General features: G+C 42.5%; 1 protein-coding gene across 2 annotated transcripts in view; it reads right to left on the reverse strand.

Annotated features, from left to right (window-relative positions):
- Positions 1 to 27998, reverse strand: part of LOC118553595 (chondroitin sulfate proteoglycan 4-like) — a 62189-nt gene that overhangs the window by 24918 nt on the left and 9273 nt on the right. For both annotated transcript variants that reach the window (XM_036120638.2, XM_078066711.1), the window contains exons 2-7: positions 24733 to 24896; positions 20830 to 24399; positions 18948 to 19418; positions 14473 to 14649; positions 6515 to 6713; positions 2953 to 3084 (exon numbers count right to left, since the gene is read on the reverse strand). In XM_036120638.2, the coding sequence (XP_035976531.2) occupies positions 2953 to 3084; positions 6515 to 6713; positions 14473 to 14649; positions 18948 to 19418; positions 20830 to 24399; positions 24733 to 24896 (4713 nt within the window). The remainder of the gene's footprint in view (positions 1 to 2952; positions 3085 to 6514; positions 6714 to 14472; positions 14650 to 18947; positions 19419 to 20829; positions 24400 to 24732; positions 24897 to 27998) is intronic.

Raw genomic sequence — 27998 nt, forward strand, 5'->3', positions numbered from 1 at the left:
CATGCCCAGAAAGGAGAGAAGCTGCCGTGATTCCAGCACAAGATCTGGGGTTGGAGTTGGCACTCGCTCTTGGGGCTTATGATTCCTGTTAGTTATATGGCTTTGAAACTGCCTGAGCCCCAGTGTTTTCTATCAACATTGCATCATGCTCAAACAGGGATGATGCAACTTACTTTTATATACATTATTTCACTGAAATCCTTCAAACAATCCAGGGCAGTAGACGAAAATGTAAAACACAACAAAAGCACAGGTATTAATAGTATCTGGATGTCCATTCTAGAACAGGAATAGATTTCCTGCTATTATGGTTCTATAAAATCTATTGTTCTATAAAAAGGAATACGATTTCCCTGATATTTCAGAACATATGGGTCAACTGGAGTATGACAAGAGGCGTAGTAGCTGACAGCTGACACCTGCAGTCACACAGGAAGGGGGTACAGGGCCCCCTCCCCTCTCAGCCAAAGTACCGCCTAATAGACGAGGGAGGCAGAGGTCACTCAGACCCTGCTCCCTGAAGGACCTGTCATGATGGGGGGGGTGCGGTCCTGAGAGAGGAGGGAGAGTGTCATCTGTCATCATCCCCCCGCCCCCGCCCCCGCCCAACTTCACACAGCAGCAGGGACCAACATCCTCGGGTGGCTACTGTAGAAGCCGGCTGAGCAAGGCTCACTGTGTCCCTAGAGAGAGGAGGAGATGTGGTCATCGGAACCACACCCACGCCAGGGACTTCCGATGCAGAAACAAATGGGCCCCCACCACCCGGGACGTGAGGAGAGGAAAAACCCCAAGGACAACTGGACCAGGCGAGCCATAAGATCCATCCCAACTCTAAAACCTGTGACTCTGCAGTAGTCATTCCCACACCCACTCGAGTGGAATTTTATCAAACGTACCAGCCGCCTAATGGAAATGGACACGAAAACCCATCATCCTTCCCGCTGGCCAGGTGCTGGAGCTGGAGACAAGGTAAAACCCCGGGGACGGAGGGCAACGCGGGAACCAAGAATAACAGACCGCAGGTGCCAGCTAGGGGCAAGCTTGGAGAAAGGAGCCGCTCACTCAGGGTTGGGTCCAAATATTAGACAGAGGGCTATGAAAACTCTGTTTTGCATAGTTCCACAAAGGTGACAAGGGAATTTGGGCCACTTTCATATATTTTTCTTGCTAAACTAATATTCAGCAAAACGGGCACCAGAAACACAAAACTTTCTAAGCTGTAGTGGCTATAACTCCCCTTTAAGCTGACACAACTCTCATCAATTACTAACCCAAGGTTGAGCCAGAAGAGATGAAAAGTGTTTCATCTTTCGCAGCAGCCAGATTTACTCTGATTTTAGAACACTTTTTTCCCGGTAGGTTACTACATTTTTCAGATTACTAGGTTGTAGTAGTTTGCTTATTTTTAAACACTAAATGGCACCCTCATTGCCTTGAAAAAAATTGATAGACACATCACAGTTATTCCCAGAGAAAAATTATGGAATATAAAAAGAATCTGGAATAGAAGAATCTGGGTTAACGTATCTTTAATTGGCTTTTAATAAGATTTCTTTTCATGAGCTCAAGTGCTTAAGGCAACTAAAAATTGCAACATTTCTCCTCAAACACTGTGTTTCTGTCAAAGTTACAGTGATTTTTCTCCGGGTCTACCTTAGAAGGCTGCGAGCTTTACCCACCATTTACCAGTTGCACTGCCAAATGGCATCATCTCTCTAAGCCACAAATCCTGCCAGATCCCTGTAAATATATCACCTACCTCACATGTGTGTAAGGAGTAAAAAACTAGTACCTTCCGTGCCCAGCCCCATGGATCTCAATCCTGGCTGTACTTCAGAACCACCTGGAACTTAAAAAAATATAATGATGGCCAGGCCCTATGGCAGAGACTCCCCGTTCAGCTGGGGTAAGGTGAGGCCCAGACATGGCTATTTTTAGAAGCTTCCTGGTTGAGAACAACTGGCTTAGAGTGACCGTAGAATAACCATAACTAATAAAGTGATTTACTATCTTTCTCCATCTCTGTTTGGTAACATGTATCAAGTAAACAGGTCACTGTGTAAGGGCTTTTTTTTTTTTAAAACTGTAATATAAATTTTATTGTTTTCTGTTCAGTCTACCTCAGTGCATTTTTTAAAAAATAACAAGTTTAAATGTTTGTTCTTCTTTTTTATTACCCCTGCCATGGGGTAAATCTTTCCCTATCCCTGCCGTGAGGGTATTGAGCCAGAGATGCTCACTTTGATTTTTCCATCTCAGCCAAGCTGAGATTCTGGGCCAACAACAGTCCAGAGGCTTCAGAGCCCTGAAGCCAACACTCAGTGAAATCCCTCACAGCACCCATGGATGCACAGGGTTTCTATATTTAGAAAAAGAAAATCCAAGATCTCCATGGTCACTGCAGAGCCTGGTTCTCCCTGCTTTGTCAAGGACCCTACAGAGAAAGTACGGGAAGAGTGCACGTGGATCATGGGCCTCCTCCCCCGCGGCCCTTCACCAGCACACCCTCTCTGCCAAACAATGGAGGGCAAAGAGAGAGGGGGTAGACAGAGACAGCCTTGCTTTTGCTAAATTCCTGCAAAGAGAGGATTCTTTCTGGGACTTTATAACTGTTGTTGGTATCACTCTATGATAAACGATGACACTTTTTTTACCACGCAGGTAGAGCTTTCTAAATAAATTGAAAACCACTTCACCCCAAATGCACTCAAGTTAAAATCTGACCTGGAAGGGTGCCTGGGTGGCTCAGTCGGTTAAGTGGCTGCCTCTGGCTCAGGTCATGATCTCGCAGTCCTGGGATGGAGCCCCGTGTCAGGCTCCCTGCTCAGCGGAGAGTCTGCTTCTCCCTCTCCTTCTACCCCTCTCCCTGCTTGTGTGCTCGAAAACTCTCTCCCTCTCTCTCTCTCTCAAATAAATAAGTAAAAATTAAGAAATAAAATAAAATCTTACCTGGAAAGATGCTCAGTCCTCGGTTTACTTCTAAGCTAAGGGTCAGGGTTCGAGCAGTGATGCTAAAAATTTGTCGTGGTGCAAAGTTCAAACCATCAGTAACCTGAAAATTAAAGCCTCCTGACATGGCTCCTTCAAAAGAAGAATTACATTCTGGTCACTTTGGCTGTTCAGCAAAAGCCACCCACTTTCACCCTCTCTCCCGCAAAGCAACCCCTATCAACTGGAGAATGTGTGAATAGATCACTGAACTCACCAAACCAAATATTGCCAAAATGTGAAGTTAAAAGAACAATAATAAAGGTTAAAATGCATATTTCCCCCTCCCCTTTCCCCCCTCCCCTCACCCCCCTCCCCATGACCTAACAAAAGAAAGCAAAGGTGTTACCTCTAAGAAATTTTAAAAAATCTTTTTAAACATATTTATCACCTGCATTTTCCTCCTTTGGAATGCATGCATGCCGTGTGCACGTACACACACACACACACACACACACAAGCAATTCCTGAAATATTGATAATGCTGACTTAATAATACCGAAAATCAAAACTAGGGGGAAGTAAAAACACTTAGCCCCTCCCTCCAAATAATTTCTAATTATTCACTGATCTCGAACTAGCTGTTTTCTGCTAAGGTGGTAAAGAGTGGGGAAAGACCCAGGCCAGCTTTTGTTAAATTCCTGCAGGAAGAGAACTGTACTCCCACAATGCTGTCAAAGGATTAGTGATATCAATAAAGTTATAAAATAACTTAGGTGTGTCAGAGAAATTGAGACAGGCCCCCTATGGCTCCCGTCCCCAGGAGGGCTTTCCCAGTCTGACTCACAAAGCACCAGGCGAGCTCACGATGTAGCCTGATGTTCGTATTCCCATCACCCTTTGAAAATGTTCAGCCAGCAGTAAATCTGGAGGCCCACACGTCTTTGCATCATGTAATGGGTAGAAATGTTCTCTTTGTTGCCCTCAGGGACATGTGGCAAGGAACAAAGAAGGCAGGGTCAGACTCCGCAATTACGTACAAGTACTCCCTTAATAACACAATTTAATAAACGGCTGGCTGACGGCTTGACAGCCTCTTGAGTTTCTATTATCTATGCACACCCAGAGTTCCGAGTCCTCACAAAAAAAGGTTACAGACTTTTAAAAATTTCCCAATACACTCAAGAGTCGTCGTTTTTAAAGAGAGAGAGAGAGAGAGAATTCTGAGTCTGCTTAATTTCGAACAGGGGCCCACAATCAAATTTTGTTTGCTTGCTTGTTTGCTCGTTTTTACTAGAAATAGCACTCTGACGTTGCATTTAATGAAACATGAAATGAGGGAGAGAATACTTTCTGCCACCAGGCACTTTCCACATTTCATGAATCCAGAAACAACGTGGAAACGGAATCAAAAGGAATCCTATCAAAATACATACTAGAATAGTGTCCTGGGAATGCCCTAACTTATCACACTAACTATGACCAAAGAGAGGAAAGGAGGGAAACATGAAAGGAGGGGAGACCTGTAGATTTTCTGTCGCACAACCTCAGATCTTTCCGACAGTACTTTGCAAAGGGCGGCCTTAAATCACACAGCCTCCCCCATCTTGGCTTTATCAACCTACTTAGGTTGTTATGTGAAAAATGAATTAGATTAGTGGTAGAGCACTTTGCAAATATAAATGCTAAGAGAGACTAATTAAACCTAAGCTTTTGTTTGGGGCTGATAATGGACAGATGTAGCAGGAGAACCAGCTGGTCTCAGCAACAGCCTCGTCTGCGCGGGCCATTACTACCTCCCCAGCCATTTAGAGAATGTGATGGATTGATTCTCAAGGAGCTTGCCTTTAACTCTCCTTCCTGCCTTTTTTTTTTTTTTTTTTTAGGAGAAATTATTTCCTCTACCAGCCAAAAGTGAACATGGATCTGGTTGTTTACAAATAAATAAATCCAGAGCCAATTTTCATTTTAGTCCTGCAAATAGTGAGTGCAATTCTTTAACCTGCTCTGTCCTTCAGTGGGTGGCAGGCAGCGGAAAAAGCCCAGCTGCAGGGTGAGCTCAGCTTACATCGTTCTGAGCCTCAGTTTCTTCATCTCTAAGATGGGGTCACTGCTCCACATGGCTCAGAGGACTTGTGCAGAGTAAATGAAATGGGTCATGTGACCGCACCTCCTGTGATGTCAGTGTGGGCCAGAGACTCAAGGATTCCTTTTCCTGGCCAACTGCATCGTTGCAGAAATCCGAAACTTCCCTTGGGAGAGTCTCCAGAGCAGTTCTCTCCATTTTGAAAATATAATCCTTTCAAAAAAATAACCTTTCTAGGCCTTCATCTAATAATACTTGGATTGTTGGTATCTAATAATCAAAACCACACAAAATCTGGAGGAAATTTCCTATTACTTCAGTACCTCTTTAAATGAATCATATTTTATTAATCGGCACATCTGTACACATTTAAAAAATGAGAACATCCATACGTGGAAAAGATCATCCGGTCTAGAAACAAGGCTTTGGTACATATGTGAGTAGATTTAGTATCTCGTTGCAATAAAATTAACCTCATAGGTCCCCAGGCTACAGGTTTGGAACCACTAGTTGAGAGCATTCACATAGTAAATTATTTTCAGATTATTTGGGGATTCTTTGTATTAACTGCAGAGATAATCAGGAAAATACTACATTTGAATTTAGATTTTTTTAATCTTTATTTTCTTGACTATATTTTCAAAGAAGTTAATAAAAATGGCTGACCAGCTATGACTGGTAGCTTTCCCATCATGCCCCTCGCTCAGGCACCCCCAACCCCCATTCACTCAGCAGCCCGGGAGTGGGCTCCTTCCCCTCTCCGTCCGGTGACAGGCACAACCTGGAAACAAAGCCAGACTGGATCACCCCTTCCTCAGATTTATAGGAGCTATCTGGCTTGCTGATTAACAGAAGGAAGAAAACAAGCCTTTTAATGTCCGAGGCTCTTAGAATTACAGCTATATTCATTCATTAGTTTATCCATGTGTTCGTTTATTTTACAAATATGTTTGTTTTGTTCACTAAAGTATCCCTAGCATCTGGAACATGACCTGGAACATAAAAGTATTCAATATTATTTCATTCTTTCAACACATTTTTATTAAGCACCTACTTGTTCTCATCACTCTTTGAGGTGCTGAGGATCTCAGAGCAAACAAAACAAAGATTCTGCTCTTGTATCCTCTAGTGAGGGAGACAGACAACAAACAAACAAAGCAATCTATACTACAATGGCAGGAAGTCTAAGTAAGGGATGGAGAGGGACCGAGTAGAGATGCTATTTTAATGGGTGGTCAGGAAAAGACTCTCTGGGAACGTTGTATTTGAGCATAGACCTTACATGACCATGTGAGTAAGCCATGTGTGAGTTATAGGTACTCTCTGATGTTTGCTATCATTAGCCTTACTACAACGTGCCACTTAAAAAAAATTACAGACCCCAGAAAGTTTTTCGATGGCTTGTGGTTTTCAGTCAGCAACTACTAGGTTTGACTATCATGTTAGCCTCTGATTCAAACACATTTTAGTTTCGCATTACTTTTCTCTATGACATACCAGTGTGTACAAACACTAGCTGGCCCTTGTTGATTTGAGCCTGGGTGAAGTTCTGGATGCTTTGGCCAGGAAAGGACTGGAGAGCCAAATGCCCGTTGCTGGGTGGAGTGACCCAGTAGGTGAGGTCCTGTGGGGAGGAGTCCTCATCTTCCGCACAGAGGTCATCCCTGGTAATCTCAGTGACGGAATTCGCCCACACCTTAAAAACAAGAGAAGCACAGATCTTGCAAAGACCAATTCCAATCACTACACATAAGTAAACCGGATAGCTGTGCGACTCTGGCCTCTTGCACAAAGATTTAGAAACTAGCGCAATTCACTAGAGCTTTTAGAGCATGAAGATTCTTTTTTTTTTTTTTTTTAAGATTTTATTTATTTATTTGAGAGAGAGAGAGAGAGAGCACGAGCAGGGGGAGAAGCAGACACCCCGCTGAGCAGGGAGCTTGATGTGGGGCTCGATCCCAGGACCCTGCGATCATGACCTGAGCCGAAGGCAGACGCTCAACCGGCTGAGCCACCCAGGCGCCCCTAAAGCATGAAGATTCTTAATTCAAAACAGACATATAGTTAAATACCAGATGAAATTCAGGGCATGCTATAGTGTTTGTTTAATTTGTGAGGTTTATAAGGTCCCCCCCAAAATAGTATTCATAATTATTTATTCAAAATTCATTATTTAAAGTGAATACTTATTTCTATAAAGTATAATAACAATAAAAGATGATGGTAACTAAGCCCCTTCTGCATGCCTGACATATGCTAAATATGGAAGCATAGGCGAAGATTCCACACGGAATCTCAGATCATCACAGAACCTACTCACAGGGCTGATTTAAGGATTTCTATTCACCGTTTTAAGAAGTGAATGATTTCATCAGCTCTTAAATATTTGAGGGAAAACACATGTTGCACATTTTAAGAATTTTCCTTTATTTTACCTGTCTTGCAGGAAAACACATATCTGGTGCCTACCTGCTGTGCTGATAGCTCATCTACAATTATTTCTGAGTAACAGTCCCTATTTTCCAATTACATTTAAAATCTATTTACCTTGCTTAAATATCCTAGTTCCACAATTCATCATTTATTGAGCATCTACTATGTTCCAGGCAACGTCCTGGGTGCCTGCAATCCATCAGTGAACAAAACAGAGTCCTATCCTCATGGAGCCTACATTCCAGCAGGAGGGGATGAAGGAGTACAGGGAACAAACAACAGGCATAGCAAAGAAATGAACTATACGGTCTGCTAGAAGTTCACGGGCACTATGAAAATAATGTAAAATAAAGCTAAATAAGGGGCTCAGGAGTGGGAGAATGTTAAATCGGAGGCTCATTTGACAAAAACTGGAAGGAGGTGAAGGAGGAGCCACGTGGCTATCTGGGGAAAGAACATGCAGGCAGAGGGAACTGCCCTAAGGTGGGAGCAAGGCTCATCCGTTTGAGGAGTAGCAGGGAGGTCAGTATGGCAGAAGCAGAGCAAGTGAGATGAGGAGGACAAGATGATGAGTCAAAAATGTAATGGAAGGCCGAATCCTGCAGGATCTTGACAGCCACTGTAAGAACTTTGGCTTTTACTTGAGTGCAATGGGGAAGCATCATAGGGCTTTAGGTGAGGAGTAATTTGGTCTTAACAGAACCCTGTTGCTTCTGTGTCAAGAACAGACCATGGGAAGGCAGGGGTAGAAGCAGGGAGACCAGTTAGGAAATGGCTACCATAATCCTGGAGAGAGATGAGAGAAGACAGTGGCCGGAAGTTGTTGAGGTGGTAAGAAGTGGTCAAATTCTGGGTGTGTGTTGAAGGTAAAGCCAACAGGCTGTCTGACGAATCGGACGTGGTGAGGTGTGGAAGAAGGAAAGGTGGAGGAATGACTCCATGGTTGGGACCTCAACACCTAGAAGGACGGAGTTACCATCAACTGAAATGAGGAGAGTGGCAGAGGGGGTGGATTCGGGAAGTAAGATCAGGAGTTCAGTTGTGAACATGTTGAGCTGAAAACGCGTATTTAGACATTGAATCCCATTTGAAGGAAGGAGGCTGTTTTGAGTTTCTATAATCATGCAGTCACATGGTATTTGACGAACACTAAAAATGGGTGGCATTATCACTAACTAAATTTTCACATTTCTATCTGTATTTATAAATGTCTTCCCTATAGAAACACCATGCATATTTTCAAGCTTATGTCATTCTTTGCTCTCTGACTAGAACCTTATCATCTTCTATGCTTGTTACCAACTTGTTTAAAAATTCAATCCTAAGTGATTTAATAGATATCTCTCTGGTCTAAAAGGCTGTTTTCCTTAGTAGCACAGGGAGTTTATGAAATATCTTAATTCATGCTCACTCATTATCTAATAACTATTTAAACAGAATTTGAGAAAGGAATATCAGAAAATATATAAGATAGGATCCTACATTTTCATATGAGGCATGATATGCCACATTAGCTATGTAACCTTGGGCACATTTCTTAATTTACCTATGCCTTAATTTCCTTATTAGTAAACTAGGAATGATAGAATTATTATGTGTAATGAGTGATTTAAGATATGTAAAGTACTTAGAACAAGCTTCACCTGGCAGATGGTAAGAGTTCAATAAATATTAGCTCTATGTTACCCATCTTCTTCATCAGATTCAGTTCTGAAGATAAATATGATTTTTTAAAGACATTACTTAAAAGTCATTCGGAGTGTCCTGATTATGATTATTGGAGCCATTCTATAACACGTACTGTGGATTTTGTTTAATCCCACAGCATTGCTCCATAATTTGGGGTGAGATAGTTCATCCGTTTCATGATTGTATTGTCGATGGATGCTCCTATATCTTGGCTTTTGGAATATGGCCACTGAGGATTTTTCAGCCCTAAACCCTAAGGACATCAGTTTTTTAATAGCTACCAGAAATGCTCATCAACCTAATGTTCAAATTATAAGGTTTTGGTCTTCAGTTAATCCATGGAAAGCTACAGTGTTTATAAAATATACAATTGGACTATTTAACAAAATTCCAAGGCCACTGATTCTATTTTTTCACTTTTTACATTTTAAAATCCATCCGTGTATCTTACTTTCCTTTCTTTAAGAACTCAAGCTGATTTGGAAAAGTACTGCCATTCTCTTCTCGTGACTCGTAGATACTCATTTTTTCCAGCACCACGCACACAAAAGCTGGATGAAGCACGTTTTCCACTGCAGCTACTCTTCCGTGCAACTCTGCTTTTGCCCCCTCTTGCCTCTGGAATATACCATCTTTCAAAACAAGTCGAAAACCGGCCACTCAAAACAAGAGCTGGTAACTTTAGGTCTTTATTTCCACTCAAATCAAATTTAGTTCAATTAACAGCCCCACTGCTTTGGGCGAGGCTTGATTTCGTGCCAAGTCATTGGTCATAGCAACTTCAGGTAGATGGGGAGAAGAAAAACAAAGGTTGCAGACCTGAATGCAGAATTAAAAGTGATCCAAAGCCCAAGAAATAATGGTTTAAGGAATTCATATTTGAAAAAATAATTAGCACATTAATTGGAACACATTTTTAAAAATTCACCTTTAACTTAAACAGAAGGTCAATGGGATTTAGAAACCTAATTATAATCCAATATAATCCTAATTATGACTCTAATGTTTAAAAACCCAGACCTTTGTTTTGAGTTTCAGATGAGGGATGTGAAATGTTTATAAAGTTACTATCCCACTGTCTGACCCTTCTAAGCCTTCCGTCAAAATCTCAGGCTTTGCTGCCTTAATTCTTTCACTGTCCCGGGCTCTCAACGCTCTTTTTAGTGATGACAAGTGCTTATCAGAAACAAACGATTCTATTTTTGGTGTAAAAGACAACAACAAAACAAAATGTACAGTATTGAAAGCCAAAGTTGAAAAACAGGAAAGTGAAGCCCCCTTGTGGACACAAATACATTTGATCAGGTATGCACCAAAATTTCTGGTGATGCTTGAATACAAAAGTACTCAGTAGACTATATTTCAGAGTAAAATGCAAAGGATTCATTTCAGGAGTTGGTCTAACCCCAATTCCTAACACCAGTCTGTCACGTCGGAAATGATTCCCTGCACCACTGAATGACTTTGGAGACCAGCCAGCCACAAGTTCTGTGGCTAAATGAAATGTTGTTTAAAGTACTTTAGGAGAAAGAAGTGTATCCTATGCTAGGATAGAACGGTTAACATTCAGATTTCTGCCTTTGAACTCCTATCCAGAGTCTGAGATGCTATCAGCTGGTCTACCCCCTAGGCTCCCACTTCCTTTTCCCAAGTAGCCTACAGATAACCCTTCTTGCCACTTGCTCCAAGCTCTGATGACAAGTAAGGAGTCTGGGTAGTCATATGGGATAATCTGAAGGTCTTGAGAAAGTTCTGTTTGAAAAGTCAAAGACAGCATAGAATCTCAAGACTATGATGGTTAATTTTATGTGTCAAGTTGACTAGGCCACGGGGTATCCAGATATTTGGTTAAATATTATTCTGGGTGTTTCTATGAGAATGGATGAGATTAACATTTTGGATGAGATTAACACTTAAATCAGTCGACTGAGTAAAGCAGAATTATTCTCCCTTAAGTGGGTGAGGCTCATACAACCAGTTGAAGACCTAAGTAGAAAAAACAACAACAACAACAACAACAAAACCAACTGATCCTCCTGTGAGTAAAGAGAATTCTTTTCTGTCTGACTGCCTTTGAACTGGGACATCAGCTCTTCTTGTTGACCTTCATATGGGAACTAAACCATTGGTTCTCCTGGGTCTCTTGCCTGCTGACTAACCCTATAGATCTTGGAACTTGCCCACCTCCATAATCACATAAGCCAATTCCTTATAATAAATCCAGATATATATATCTTTACACACACACACACACCAACCCACAACTCAGTCATGGTTTTGTTGTCAAGGAAGATGAGGCTCAGAGAAATTTTGCTTAAGTTGGGCAATTTACAAACCTTGAACTCTGGTCTTCTAACTTCAATCCAGAATTTTAAAGACAGAGAATGCGATTCTTACCAGATAAATAAGTGAATAAACTCAGAAAGAGCCAGAATCAAATGACCACATCCATTGAAACTGGGAAGTTGCACCCTTCCTGGCCTAGATCCAGGCTCTCCAAGGAAGAAGGTAAGAATAAAGGAAATGGCCTTTGCCCCCAGTGACTGTTCCTCTTTTCTTGAGAGAAACACTCTGGAATAAGGATGGGGGGAGGGGGTGTGGGCAAACCGCCTGAGCAAGCTCAAGGTTCTCGGCAGAGACTGCATTTCCCTAATTTAAAGGGAAGACAGAGACAAAGGCCAGCGTACACATTTTTTCCTCTCACAATCTAATGTTCTGAAGATCTTAAATTGACAGGAATATTTCAATATAGTAAAACTATTATTAAGTTGAGGGTGCCTCTTATAACTAATGGCACCTCAGAACTGAAAGCCAAACCCACAAGGCTTCAATTCCTTTTCAGAAGGAAGCCCAAGAGTTCACTGCGTTATTCCCTGGTCTTCCTCTCCCTCAGCCGGCTCCAGCTCTTCTCCCGTATCTGTCTAGATTTTAGGTCCCTCCCATGGATCTTTCTCATCCTGCAGTTTCGCACCACACGGCAAAATGCCCAACTCCTCTGCTGAGGTTCCTGGGTGAACACATATGTGTTCAATACAATTGCTGCAGACCTATTCCCCGAAGTCCATGTGAGGGGGAGCAAGAAGCACCACAGCTTTGGGGCTTTTTTCTTCATAATAAAGACAGCCCTTGATCACGTGGATGCACTGAGAGAGCTTGAGGCAGTCATGAGTAGTGGGCCAAGCGGCAGAGAATGGTGGTGAGACAGTCAGACTTTTCACACCTTCCCTTGGTGACTCTGGGCCTCACTGCTCCTATTATGATGAGGACATCAGGAACAGCAGTTGCTTTGAGGGTTGTGAAAATGACACCACTTCTGGAAGATGTTCAGTACTGTACTCCGTAAGCACATAATAAATGTAAACTTTTATAACTGTGCTTAATAGTCATTGATGCCTACGACCCCTCCCTGGAGCCAACAACCTAGTCTTAGATCGCTTTGCTGAGAATGAGTTCAGTAGATAGTAACACCACAAGAATCTGTGAAAACAGAGGTAGGCCTACAAATGTGACCAGCTAGAACGTCCCATCCCCAGGCTGTCTAGACAATGACTGGAGTAAACTAGAGATAAAGCGACACGTTCCAAAGGTATAAACACCATTAGTTTTTCACTTAAAATACAGAGGCTGAATAATGAGCCAAGCCATAAAATACCTAAAAGTGCTAAAAAGTTTATTCCTAAATCCAATTATTTTGAGCAAATAAAAACATAGATTTTAAAAACCCCAGCCTGTTTCCATGTTTAACAATATAAAATTTTCTAGTTAGATAAGCCCCCGGTGAGTGCTATTTGTGTCCACCTCTTCTGCATCTCTTCTGACTACCCAATCTCCTCTGGACTTCTAAAGAATCTATTATTAACTATTTACTCTCTTGAGTGTGTAAACAAGGCTGATGTTGTCCAAAACGTATGTGGGACGATTTGTCTCTGCCAAATTTCAAAGTGAACACCTTCAGATTCCCACGTCTGGGTATACCTGATGAATGTGTCCCCTAGAGGCTGAAATGTGCGAGGGGTCATTTCTGGATTCTTCCAGAAATGCAGCTGTACTAAAGGAAGAAAGAGCCAAGGCAAAAGCCTGGTCTCTGAAACATGGGCCAATGTCGGGGGGAAATTGACAGTTTATATTTTCATTTACTCATCCCTTCAACAAATACTTCTTGTTTGTTATGTGTCAGTCATTGCTGGAGAGCCTGAAAAGAGGCATGAAAAAGCCATCAGGCTCCTGTGCTGTCACTCTGTCCTCAGCCTGTCATTTAGCTGTCATGCCATTTCCTCCTCTGTCCAATGAGGGAAATGGTAGGACATCTCTCAGTGAGCTAAAAGCCCTTAGAGTGATACCTGGCACATAATAATGGCTAACAATTATTTTCTGAGCACTTACTATTGTAATACCTATAACTCTTCTCCAAGCCAGAATAGCAAATTCATGCCCAAGTCCTTAGAAGAAGGGACAGTATGAAGGAGTGATGTAAGACCAAAAAAATCTGCTGAATGAAAGCTTTGGGATCCTTGAGTGTAAACTGGCACAAATGGGTTCACCAGCATTGACGTAGGTAGTGCTGGTGTGGGAGGAAATGGTGCCATAAGAGCCAGAGGGACTCCTGTGCATCAAGCCCTTTGTGTGGCCAATAGAAGCCATGACATTGCTTCAGGTTCCCACATCAGGACAGGAGCCAAATGGTGGACACCATGTGGTTGCCAAAACATGTTTAACTGTGAGTGCCCAAGAAGCACCCCCAGGGGATTCTCAGAAAGAGTGAAGGGTGACGGAAGTTCCCAGAAACAGCAAAATACCATCACATGATTGTACAGTGTTTTTTTTTTTTTTTTATTCTAATACTGGTTTAGCCTTGGAGTTTTTCAGTAATAATGTTACCATTTATGGGCCACACCACATGTCAGGAACTGTGGGAGAGTTTTACAACATTTTCTCTTTTATTCCTCACAACTCTGCCTCCATTTTCTACCACCTTGATGAGAGCACACTGACGGACTAAATAATTTGCCCAAGGTCACACATTCAATACCAGGGAGCTGATTCTCACCTTCCCACCCTAACTAGAAAAGGCCATGCCTTGGGGAATACGGTGTGAAGGACACCCACTCAAGAAATACAACAAGACGGTAACTCATTGGGATTCATCATCTTCCAACAGTTACCCAACAGAATGTCCCAGTCACAACTAACATTTATTTAAAACCAGTAGGAATATGTTAACCGTACATACCTAGTCCTATGTCTTCTTATTTAACATTAGAAATAATATAAAAGAAAATCAAATTGGTAGCCCTAATGTTATTATGATAAATCAAAAAGCACAGAGCACTTACCTGAAGGATTTTGTTGGTTGTTATTACTGGAGCCTCATCATTTATGGATTCCACAGTTACAAAAAGAGTTCGGGGCAAACTCTGTTTTCCAAGCTCTGAGCTATTTGCAAAGATGGTGAAATTGTCAAGAAGCTCCTCGCTATCATCATGCACGTAGTAAATCAATTCATTTTCCACCTATAACCACCACCAACAAAAATCACCAACTTATTGAAATGTGATTTAAAAACATGAATAAATTGCTATAATCGTAATTTTTATGTCTCTCTAAAACACAGAAGCATGTGTTCATCCTATGAGGTTTGATTCTGACACTCAGAGTGGAAATTATGATGGACAGGATAGTTTTCATGAAGTGATGCCACATCCTAGGAGTAAGTTTAAGGAGGAATGGAGCAACACAGCACATAGTGTAGGAAAGAGAACACCGGACTGGTAATCAGGAGACCTAAGTCAAAGGCTAGTTCTAACACTGAAATGTGCAATAGGTAAGTGATACAATCCAGCTGTTCCTTCAGTGGAACAACACCCACTGAAATTCGGACTCTACTTGTTTACTTACAGTGACTAATTTTTGAAGTTGTGGATTACTTTGTTAGAGAATTCAGAAAGTTAGGTTGAGGCTCTGAAGCTTCTACCCTTCTACCCACTTGTTGGGATTTTTGTTGTTTGGAGACATCTGGACCAGGGCAACTATTAAGTTTCCCCAGACTTCTCTTTTCTGAACTAAGCATGCATTATTCCTTTAACTGTTCTTTGTATGGGAGACTATACATGCTACCTCCTAATCCTGTTCCTCCTTCAGAACACAATCATTTTTTGGTGCATCTCTTAGCAGATGCTACCCATAACTAGCTACCAAACATCTCCTGTGGACAGAATATAATGAAATATATCAAAATCAAATTTTTATCAAGGCAGATTTCCTTTACAGGTCCCCTGTCACCAATAACACAAATGGCAAACATTCACTTTTATCCTTGTTAGATTTCATTTTCTAATTTTCATTCTGAAATGGTCATCAAATGAATTAATTATTCCTCTTGGATTTGTAATAACCACAATTTTGATCAGAATGCCTTTCATGTCTTTAAGGGTCTGATGGAAAATACTGAAGAGCACAGGATCATAATTAGAGACCAAGAGAATTTTCAAGCTAGAAGGGAACTTGGTTTCAGTGAGTCTGTGACCCAAACATAAAATGGCAGAGAACTTCCAAAGCCCAACAGGAGTAGTTGAACTTCTGAAAAAGTCTCTGGGGTTGTGTTTGTTTTGATAAAATACTGCCAAAAATTTTAACAGTTCAACTTTGCCCGTTCCTATGGTGCACTTCCTTTGAGCAAATACTTTTGATCTCTCAGAGGTGTTTCTGACAAGAGTTGAAAAGTTCAGGAAGAGTCTCAAGGGAAAGTTGTGGCCATTTGTACACAGGTGCTATGAGAATTTCTTTGGAGTTCTGTGAGCAGAGGAGTTCCAGACCATAGGCCTGACCACAAGTTCTGAAACATGCTGTTTCAAGCTACTTGAAACTAAACACAGAAGATGGCATTGATCAGAATGTGAGAGAATTTGTACCTAAAGTGCTTTAGGAACATAGTATTTAATTCAAGTTGCCTCCTCAGTATCTTTCCTGGAGAAATATAGCATTTCTTCAAAGGAGTGGCACTCCCCCAAATTACATGCCATTTAATATGTATTAATCTAAAGGCAAAGAGAAGATTGGGTAGGGGTTTGCCTATTTCTCGACTTCTAACACTAGAAAAATATCTGCTGACCTGAAACTGAAAGATACAACAAACTTGTAGAAAATCTTAGAAGACTGAAAAGTATTGGGTCCCCTGTCACCAATCATGTTCAGGGCATAGGGTGTCATGCCTCTGCTCACCTTCTCCCTCCCTCTTTGCTCCCCATCTCACTCAGGGTTAAAGGTGAAGTAGAAGGCCCTCCCATGCCAGACCTCCCTAACCTCATTTACAGCTCTCCCCCCATGGCATGCGGTCCAGTCCCACTAAACCCCTCGCTGCTCCCCACACAGCTGTTCACTTGCTCTTCCCTCTGCCTGAATGCTCTCCCACCATGTCTAGCTGGCTCACCCATCCATCACCTCCTGTCTGTTCAGATGCTGCCTTCTCAATGGGACCGCCCCTGACCACTTGATTTGAAACCGAACAGGCACACACACACACCCCACTGAAGGCTCCAGCACTTCCCAGCTCCCTTTCCTGCTTTATTTTTCTCCATAGCACTAATCTTCACTCGACATGCCTTTTATTTCACTTACTTATTTTTTCTATCGTCTCCCTCTGCCCCCTTCTTTCCCCTCCAGTGCATCGGGGCACAGATTGTTGCCGGGTCTGTTCACCGCTGTATCCCCACTCCTTACAACTGGCATGTCTGACACATAATAGATACTCAAAAACGATTTGCTGAATGAATGAAGGGCAAACATGGCCACGGGCTCCTCCAAGCCACTCAACACTATAGCCACCAGTTGTTAGGGGTTAGTGCTGCTTTACATGAAAACAATGATATCTCAAAACCTGGAGACCTTAGAGTCATATAGGAAGAGAAAGTACGAAGGGGTCATCTGGAAGAGCAGGGACACATGACCTTGACTGTGAACAAGGCTACACGATAACACAGATCCTAGAGGGAGCACACATACGTGACATGCAGATTTCAACCAACCATTCTAAATGCACACTTCTTACAAAGCACAATCAACAATGAATTGACCAAGACAGGATGAAAATTTAGTGCTCAGTCTCTCACCTAGCATCCCTGAGGTGAACAGTATTAAATTCAACTTGCACCAGAGCAAGTGGTCATCTTGGATGGTTTGTCCAGCCTTTGAGAAGGAAGCCATGATGAAGAGATGCCTATAGGAAGTCACTAAAGGATCACCTTCCCCGGGTCCCCAGTAGAGAAGCACTGATTTCCAAGGTCGTTTCCAGTCCTCAGGATTCTCTGCTTCTTCCCATGGCTCCCTAAGGCCTCCCGGTTCAGTCTAACCCTCTCGACATATAATTCAAGACTCTCCCCAGTCTGGCCTCAGTTCTCTCTGCCACTCCTGAGCCCACCTGCAAGTCTTGTGGGTTATTTCCCAGCCCCCAGAACCCATTCACTTTAATGCCTCCTTGGCCACGCTGTTCCCTTTGCTCATGTTGCCTTTTTTTTTTTTCTGTTTCTCCTCTGTTACCTCCCTGCTCTTTCTTTCTTTGTTCAAGTCTTGCTTAAACGTTACTCCCTCTGTGAAGTCTTCCCTATTCTCTTCAACTAGAGTCAGATGTGCCAACTCTGCACTTCCTTAGCACCATGGTGAGAATGCTCTGTGAAGCATCAGAAGGATGTCCTCATGTCAAAACTTGTGCGCCTATGTCCCCTCCCCCAGCATCTCCTCAGGGCAAGGAATGTGGCTCCTTATCATGGCAACCTTGAACAGCCACTTGAACAGAAGAAGGGTTTAGCAAATCAATTCAAGTCCATTGATAAGATGAAATCCTTAAAGCAGCCCACATGGGTTTATTTCTAACAGGACAAAGATCCCCAGAGATGCCAGGTGGTTGGTAATGGCTTCCAACCTGAAGAGTGCATATTCCCAGGAGCTTATAAAGGAAATGGTCGCAAGCTACTTTCAATACTTAGAAAGTAATGGAAATCATTATTTTATTCATGATAAGAAAGCCAAGTCTCACAATAATACCAACCTAGCCCAAAGCAAAGAAACATGATAGCAGCCCCGAGCTGAGTGGTTATTTTATGCTGAACACTAGACGGGAAGTTGTGTCCTGCTACTGGATTGTGAGGACTGGGCCATTTAACCATTGATATCACTGTGCTTACATAGGGCATGGCACAGAGTATGCACTCTGTCAACATCTGTTAATTGAATAACGGAATGAATAAATGAGTAAACCCACTAATGACTAAAGCACGTCTGTGTTAACTATCTAGGTGTAACACTGTGAGTGGGACAGTGACAGTGTGGAATTCCTCTAGAAATGGGCAGCCAGGACGGCACAGGGGCTAGAAACCCATGGCTTATGAGCCAAAGTGGGAGAACCTAGAGATGTTTAACCTAAAGAAGATAAAATCCGAGGGAACTTGGTAACTTTTTCTTTCAAATATTTAAAGAGCTTTCAGGAAAGGAGGGACGACTTGTGCTGCGAGCTCTCAGTGTCTAAGCAGCAGACTTCAGGTCAGCAGAAAGAACTTTCTAACAATTGAAGTATTTTTAAACTGGAAGTGCCCATTGCATGAAGTAGTGAGTTCTCCATCACTGAATATATTTAATCAATGGCTAGATGATCTTTCTATGGGGTTACCATGGAAGGGGCTTCTAGCATCTGTTAGGAGGTTAAACTAGATACTCTTTCAAGTCTTATCACTCCAGAGAGTCCATTAATCTGAATAATAAATAGCATTTCTTTTTCTCTTATCCCATGTACCCAAATGTATTAACTGAGAATTATTACCTGTTTCCTGGTAAACTTCATTAGCTTTACTCTTGGAAAATTAGAATTTCTAACATAACCATGTTTCGGTGGTTTCAGTAGAACAAATTCACAGTCAACTCCCTCAAAATATTTGTTTGGAATTTTGAGATAGTCTTCCAGAAGTGCTTTGGAACCACCTTCTTGGACCGTGAAATTTTGTACCTCCAGAGGAATCCGCTTAGGGACGATATCCACTAAGATTTCAATGCCATTCACGGCTTGGAAACCATTCACCACTTCCAGTAAAAAACGGTCCTGTCGTTGGTCAGGAGCTGTCTGCACATAAAGAATATCCCCAGCATCAATATCTTGTTGTGTAAAAATCAGAGGGGATTTTGCATCTGCACCCAAGCTTCCTTCTTCTGGTAAAGATTTCCGGAGGTATCCATGCATCGGTGGAATTCTGACGGTGAACATTGCCTCTGAAGGAATATTATCTTCGTGGACAGCCTTGAGTTTGTATATACAACACACAGACACAAAAAGAAAATCACATCAATACTCGTAAGAGTCAAGACCCTTGATGAACCAAATTGTTCTCTATTAATGTCTACAAATGGCTTAAGTTACTATCAGGGTCGATACAGAGTTTAAGCCTGGGTCTGTTCTGGTGACCATGTCAACATTTGCATTTAATGCAAATGGTTGCAAAGAAAAGTAATAGTCAACAAGACCTGAATAGCTACTAATGCGTTCACAAGGCATCATGCACAGCAGCAAGACACCCAGGACTCAGCAAGTTCAAGTGAAAGAAATAAAATGGTATAAGGAGAAGGAATGAAAGATGGTTGAAGAAGCAGAAGTTGAATCACTTAAATTGCAAGACTTTAGAGGAAAGTCTTTCTCTCCCCTTTTAACTAGCTCAGCATTTCCAATATATATTTAATCTACTGATTCAGCAAAATCCATCTCAAAACTGTCATTTTAACTGATTTATAGTCACTGAACTACACATGCCCCCTTGTGGTGAAACATAAACTCTCCAAGATCCTAAAAAAGAATTGAGAACTGCTGGTGAGCCCCATATTTCCTCAGGCAAACTCATTTAGTAAACTGCTTCTGATTTGGGTTCATTTCTTCTTGATGTTATTGGCTGCATTTAGCAAACAAGTAAACTCCTTTGCAGTCCTGAGGGTATATTCAGAATAGCCTGTATTTGTGGCCAGCTGTCATCAATCACAGTTTACAAACCCTGTACAGGATTACCCTAAAACAAACACTCTCTCCTAACTCTGATCAGCAGGGCTCTGCCTGCTGGAAGTTTCTAAGTAGGAGCCCCAGGAAACCAGGTAGCTTCTGGTATAAGGTCTCACCCCTGGCATTCCACTAGTCTGCACCGATTTTATCCATCAATTTCAGGAAACGAAATGAGGCCACCTTCAGAGCTAAGGAAATTAACTGTGTAGGATAGCATCCTCTGCTGTTTTAGGAACGCTTTTTATGTTTAAGTTTCTCTAAATTTTTATACCCTGCTTCATCACATCACAAATGTAACTCAGATCAAATGAAATATTGGCAGCGTTTCTATAAAAAATGAAAAAAGTAAAGATCTCTTAATTTACTATAATATGTACATCATCTCCTCATTCCCAGTTCATTCTACACTAAACAAACATACATATTTGTGTGCTGGTGTGCACTCGGCTTTAACATAAGGCTTAGTATCACTTATATTCCATTTCCAACTATAGGAAAATCAGTAGTGTCAAAATCATGAAACTTTCCAGCTTTTCTTTTCAAAGGCATTTACGTTTAGAAAAAAGTCATTCTGAATACCAGGGAGAAATCAACACAAAAATAGCTCTTAGAAGCAGATTACTCTGGGAGAGAGAGAATGCTTGGTGGTAGGACAACTACCTACCTGGAGTCTTCCTCTACTCAGTTTTACTGGTTTTCCTTCTTCAACTACAAGGGTCTTAATGAGCAGAATTTGGGTGCGATGTTGGTGACTTTCTGAGTACATTCGTACATAGATGCCCACGTCTATATATATCTCTTTAACTTTCACCGTCAGGTTGAACACATCAGAGTTGCCGCCGCCATCATGTCTATAAATCACATGTCCTTGCTTCAAGTCGTGCTGGGAAAATGAGTGGGACACTGAATGGTTGACCAGCACTCTGCCATGCTTTGGGGGCTGCAGCATGTAGAATTCGATCTCGTGGTCTGTTCTGACATCTTGGTTTGTGGTGACACTGAGGTTAGTTGTTGTGAGGCTGCTGTCCTCTCCTCTTTGTACAACCAGCCCCGTGTTGTTGGCTATCTGGACATAAGGGTCTGACACACTGACCTCAAGAAGGGATGATGTGTAATGGACACCATCTGTCACGAACAGCACAAAGCGGGCGGAGTCTGCACCCCGATGTCTGAAGAGCACTCGCCCTTCCCGCAGGTCTTCTTGCCTGAACTGGTAGAGTTTCTGAGACAGATCAGTGGCTCTCACCAGGTCCCCATTTGGGATGCCCCGTCTGGTATACAGCAACTGCCCATCATCAAAATCTGAGTCGGGGTCATGGTAACAGAGATCTGCCAGGGTCAGTAGGCGTTGGCCATTCCTCACGACATGAAAGACCTTATCTACCACACGCACTGGTTTCTCATCATTCTTTAACTCTACAGAAATGGAAACTTTGATTTCTGTAGATAAATGTTCCGTGTCAAGATGCCTGACCACTCCCTCTTGGCCTGGTCCTGTGGCAGAGGCCACAAGGAGGAATTCATCATGCTGGGTCTCAGAGTCATCGTGGACATACATCAGCCGCTCACCTACTATGTCTTGATCAGTGAATGCGGTGATATTGTCACGACTTCCCAGAGGATATGAAAAGTTAACCAGTTTCAGCTTCCCGTGTTGAGGACTCTTGGTGATTTTATATTGGAAGGTCTGATTGTCCAATGTTTGAGCAAATAATTCCGATTTCGTAATTAATTTCCCTCCTCCTTCTTTTACAAATAATCCTCTGTTAGTTACAATAATGCGTGTCTTATCTGCTTCAAAGTTTATTCTGAAAGTATAATCTTTTGATTCTATGTGTTTTGCAACAATCAAGAACCTAAATGTATCTTGTGTGTCTTCCCTGGGCCTCTCCTGTGGCTCATAACTTATCTTAGAGTCTGCAATGTTTTGTTGGCTGAAGACGGAGTTTGTTTTTAGAACTTTATTGCCAACTAGCAATTTTCCTTTCTTAGGTGGGGTCAGTAACTTAAAATGCAGTTCTCTCTGAGCTACGTCCACACCCTCCGTCACAGCCTGCAGATGATCAGAGTTCAATACTTGTCTGCCTATTTTCCTGACCTCGAGAGGAACATTTTTCAGAAGTATAAACTTTAGCCAGTGTACGGTAATAGGAAACGTCAACTCTTCACTGATTTTTCCTTCTATGTTAACTTTAAATTTAAAGTGATCTGTAACATTTTCTAGCTGTAATTCTTGAAATGTACTGTGGTACCGGACACGACCCCGATCAATGGAACGCTGAGAAAAGGTACTAACTTGTTTCCATTCGTCCCTTGACCCCTGCCGCTGAATCTGGCCAAATTGGGGTGGATGAGTGATAGCATAGCGGGTCTCCATCTCGTGGGGTTCACCGTTAACCTCCACTGACAAGTTACCCTGTGTAATCAGAACCGTGCCACCCTGCTGGACGACTACCCCAGTTCTAACAGCCACTTCAAAGTCCCAAGGAACAGCCATGAGCCGTAACACTACCGTATTGCTAACCAGCTCTCCATCGCTTGCTCTCAGAAGGATCCGGGAGTTCCGATGACCTCTGTGCACGTAGAAAATGTTGCCATCTCTTAAATCCCCATGCGTAAAGCCATTAATGGCTTTCCCAGGACCATTGGTGTTTTCTAAAAACCCAGCATCTGAACTGAAGTTGCCAAGAACTGAGAAACTAAGACTCAAGGAATCTGTGTCAGGGTCTGACACGTGTATTATATTTGGAGTCAGTCGTTTCTTAGAATTCTCAAACAGGAGAAGCAAGTTTCCTTCAGGGAGTTTAAGGACTGGGGGATCATTTACTGGAAGGACAGTAATGTTAAACACATATGGAACATGTCCTTGCAGGTATAACGGCATTTCCTTCTTGTTCTTGGACGAGACTGAAAATGTGAAAAAATCCCTCGGTTCTTCTGAACCATCATGGACATACCAAACTTTCCCTTGCCCCAAATCTAACATAGTGAAAGCCTCCTCCATTCTCTGTGCAGGGGAAACATCGATTCGAAGGAACCCATGAAGGGGCATTTCCTCTATTTTAAATAGAATTTGAGAAGGATGGATGCCCAAATCTTCCGATGCCACATCCACGTTCATGTGCCTTTGTTCCAGTAACGCTCGCCCACCTTCTTGGACCTCCAAGGTATTCAGACTCAAGAAATAGCTACTCGCATGGTGAAGAAAAGGCTTGCCTGCCTCGGGGACGGTAGTGGAAAGGGGAACTTCTGACCGAAGCAGGTTTTCTGTTGTCGTTATGAAAGGGTTTTCATTATCACTACTCTGCAATTTACACCCGGCAGCTACATCTTTGGACACAAGGGCATTCTTTAATGCTCTTTTTTCTGAGTTGGTTTCCAAGCCTCTTAAGCACCCTTTGAAAGAGATTCCTCGGGCAGATTTCCTGGACACAGAGGCAAGTTCTAACTTCTTAACTTCTTCTCCCTTACGGTTATCAAGACCTCCCACGAAGAGAGGACCTTCCGATACAAATGGTTGGCTTTGCAAAGGCAGCAACGTCCTTACCCCTTGCTCATTCACCATCAGGTCCAGATAACTTCCAGTGAATTTGAGTTGAATAACGTGCCACTTGTTGTCACTAATTAAGCTAAAAGAAGAGAGCTGGGTGTTACTTTTGCTCCTTCCTACACGAGCCTTCAACAGACCATTCACTATTTCCAAAGCAACAAAATCTCCTTCTCTACCTGACTGAAATAAAAGCAAAGCTTGTTGAGTTCCAGTCTGCAAAGCAAATTCCAACAGCCCTTCCCCTTGTACCCTCCATTCTGGGAAGGTAACGTAGGATCTGGAGCTAAAGAAATTGATGGCTTCATCCTCCCCTGCAAAAAATTCATCACTGCATCCTAGTGACACCTCATAAACTTTCTTAAAACCAGGGTAAGACCTGAGGGATGCGAGGATCTCCCTCTGGTTAAATACCACATCCTCCATACATCCACGGAAATTGGGGAGCTCTCCATCTAGGTAAGGGATGTCAAGTCCACCATGGCCTGCTATGTAGATTCCATGTTGAAAGTGCAAATTGTGCATCCCACCAGTGATCTGGCCAGTTGTCTCATACTGTTTGTCGATAACCAGAGAGAGATTGTTTTTAACATAGTATAGTTCCACTAAATGCCAATCCAGGTCATCCATACGAAGTCTTTGCTCAGAAAGGAGCACTTGTTCACCTGCACCCAAATTCACCCTCACCTGAAATAGAAAGAATCATAATTAATCAATCACATATCATAGTATTTTATTAAGAAAACAGGGCCATTCACAGAGAGAGAGAGAGAAACTTGGACTTGAAACCACTTTCCACATGTATGGACTACACAATGAAGTTTAAAAATTTCAGAGTCAGAATATTTCAGGCATGCTGGTAAAATCAGAGGATATCCCAACTTTTCAAATGGCACATGATTTTATTCTAGTAAAATAACAGTAATCAAATGGATAGCTATTTTGTTCTCTTTCTTTCTCACGGTTTTTCCTCCAGTAATTGAAAACTTACACGTTTTTAAAGATTTAAGAAAATCTTACCCGTAAGTTTCCTGATAGAAGTTCTATTATACAGTAGTCATTTTTCCCAGCTGCAAGAAAAAGTAATCCCTGTGGTTTGCTGGTTTGAAATTTTAATTGAAGAGATAACTCAGGTGAAACTTCTATGATGTTGAGCTCCACATAACTTTCACCATAAAAAGATGCTAGGGAAAAATTTTAAAAAGGAGTATAAATGAGTAAATATATTACACAATGACAATTCCACTTTAGATTGTCATCTCCCTTCAGGGACTGCCCTGCTGAAGCTGCCTTGCCCAAGGCCACAGCTGGTTCCTGGGGTAGCCCACAGATCTGATGTGGGGGATACAAAGGCTGTGTTCTCTTGCCCCAACTGAAAACAGCTCTGATGGGTCAGTCTATCTTTAGAACTCTCAAGAAGGATGGTGGAGGCTCCTGTTGAAACTGAATTGCAAGTCTATTTCTCCATGTACCCAATCCCGGTTCCTTCCCTGTCACAGGGATAATCCCAAACCACTGGTGGTGAACTGGTGTAAGAGCAGAAGGGAACACATTAGCCAGCTATGAAAGATCAAGCCATGAAAGATATAGTGCAAATAGTAGCTATGAGGACTATGGAATTGGGTGTCTATTGCTAAATTTGAATGAAGCTTTGGAAAAAGATAAGGAAAAGCTAGGAGAGATCAGTTGACAATTACAAGCTAAGTATAAAAGCAAGAGGGCTTCCCTGGTAGCATATAGAGTCCTCCTTTCCTATAGCAGGAGACCAGTGGAAGGTAAGATGCCCACCCAGGAATTAATCATCAGACTAGTCAGCTGCAAATAGAGTTAAAGTCCCATCTATGACAGGCTTGCTCTGACAAATCTAGGACCCTGGTTGGGAAAGAATAGAACCTTGACATAAGGAACTGGAGACATCTGGGTTGAGGCATTCAAATACCTTGGGTCCCTAGTTCTCTCTGAAACCTCTTAGCCTGCAGAAGTGGCCTATTCCCCCATTAGGGCTGGCATGGCCCTTGCCGAAAGAGGATGCAGAGGCTTCTCTCCACAAGCAGCATTTGACCTCTGAAGATACACTCCCATCTCTCCTCCTGGCCACTAGACCAAAAACAAAGGTTAAGTCACAACATAACCTGTATGGGGACATGTTGGGCTTGATATGGGTGGAAAAGGACTAGAGTCTAGTGTAGCCGTGGGACCTCTCCAGGTGTATTCTACTACCTGTAGCTGCCAGAATACACATACGACTGGGGGTACCTGATCAAGGGGGCAAAGCGTGAAGTTGGATAAGGAAGAGTTTATAGATTTGGGAGCACTCTCCAAGGATACAGGATCTAACACCCTGGTAAAGACTACCAGAAATGGTGTGAACCCACTGCTAAAGAGGCTCCTAGATGCATAGAAAATGTCTTTGAGACAGACATGACAGAATTACCATGACAGATGGATGAAAGAGATGAAAGTGGTACCTCCGGGACTGAGCATAAATAGGACCAGAAGGCACAAGCGAGCACACAAGATGGTAGCCCCGGAGCTCCATCATCGCTATTCTTGCCCCAGCACCTTTCCTCAGCTCACACATATGGCTGCATGGGTGAATCTCGTGGTACCAGCTGAAGGAGAAACAGAACATCTGAGCATGGTTCACAGATGAGTCAGCTTCATCATACGGGTGCGTGATGACAAGACTCCAACTGCACCATAGCTCCCTCTAGCGGCGGCCATGAAAAACACTAGGAAGAAAAAATCCTCCAAGTGGATAGAACTTTGGGTAGAACGCTTAATCATCCACTTTACACACAGAGAGAAGTGGACAGAGGTTGAAATAAATAAAAACTGATTGAGAGTGGCAAATGGCCTGGCCATATGGTCAAGAGCCCAGGATGCAGAAGATTGAAAGAGTAGGAATAAGGAGGTCTGGGATTGACGCATTAAGTGGGAAAATCATTATACTGCACGTTAATGCCCACCAGAAAACATCCACCACAGAATATGCATTCAACAACAAGGCATACAGAGTGACTTGGTCAGTTGACCTCAGCCAGCCTCTGTCATCTGCCCCCAATAGGTAGCTATGGTGGTAGGGATGGAATCTATTCATGCACCCAATAGTCTGGGCTCCCTCTTCCCAAGGCTTTCCTAGGTACTGCTCCTGCTGAATGCCCAACATGCCTCCAACAGAATCCAACACCAATCCCTAATATGTTACTATCCCTTGAAGAGAGACTAACTGTCCACTTGGTGTTGAGCTGACTTCAGTGAAACTCTTTCTTTTTAGAATGGCCAGTGATTCCTTTCAAAAAATAAAATAGACACATATTCTGGGTATATATTTGCCTTTCTTGCCTCAGATAGCACCATTATATGAAGAGCTCATGGAACGTTTAATCCACTAATAGGGGAGGCCAAATAGCATCACATCAGTCAAAGACACACCCTTTACTCCAAGGAAGGTGTGGTAATGGGCCTAAGACCATAGGATCCACTGGCCTGTCATACATTACACGGCTGAAGCTGAGGACCCGACAGAGTGTTTGAACAACCTGATGAAGGTACAGGTGAATCACCTCAGAAGCAATACTCTGTTGGAGTGAGGGCCCATCCTCCAAGACTTTACATGAAAGATCTTTACACGGTCTTTAAATTAAAGATCTTTAAACACCTACTGTTATATCTCCAGGAGGTATAAATATATGGGTCTGAGAACAAATGTTGATCCCTAAGAACAGTCCTTGATAAGGCTCTTGCATGATTATCTCCATCTTAGATTCTGCTTCCTGAGGAACCCAATCTGCAATGTCTGCTTCTCTGTTCCTACAACACTCTGCATATTCCTTTATTCCAGCATTCACCATGTTGTACTGAAATTCCTCGCTTATTCACCTATCTCCTGGAATATTCCATGAGTTTCCTATGATTAGGAACCATCTCTTTGTTTATCTTTCCCTCTCCAATACCTAGCACAGTGCCTGGCCACAGGTAGCATAATAGGTTCTGTTGGTAGCCCACTGAGATCCCTTTTTAACAAGTTGGTACACCCATCCTCCAGCTGTTTCACTGTGCTATCCAGAAATTTCAGTGAAATTATACCCCCTGCCCTAGAGGGGGACCTATAGCCAATGACTGATTGAAACAGACATATAAAATATGTAGAGCTCTGTGTTATTCATATCCTAGAGCTCTCTCTGGGATCAGGCTGAGATTAGGTCAGTTAAACCCAGATCTTTGCTTGGTTTCTTCTCCTGCCCTATCCTGCTTCCCTCCTTCCTTATAGCTCTTTCCTGGTC

Source organism: Halichoerus grypus, chromosome 2, assembly GCF_964656455.1.
Source record: "Halichoerus grypus chromosome 2, mHalGry1.hap1.1, whole genome shotgun sequence".
Lineage (NCBI taxonomy): Eukaryota > Metazoa > Chordata > Mammalia > Carnivora > Phocidae > Halichoerus > Halichoerus grypus.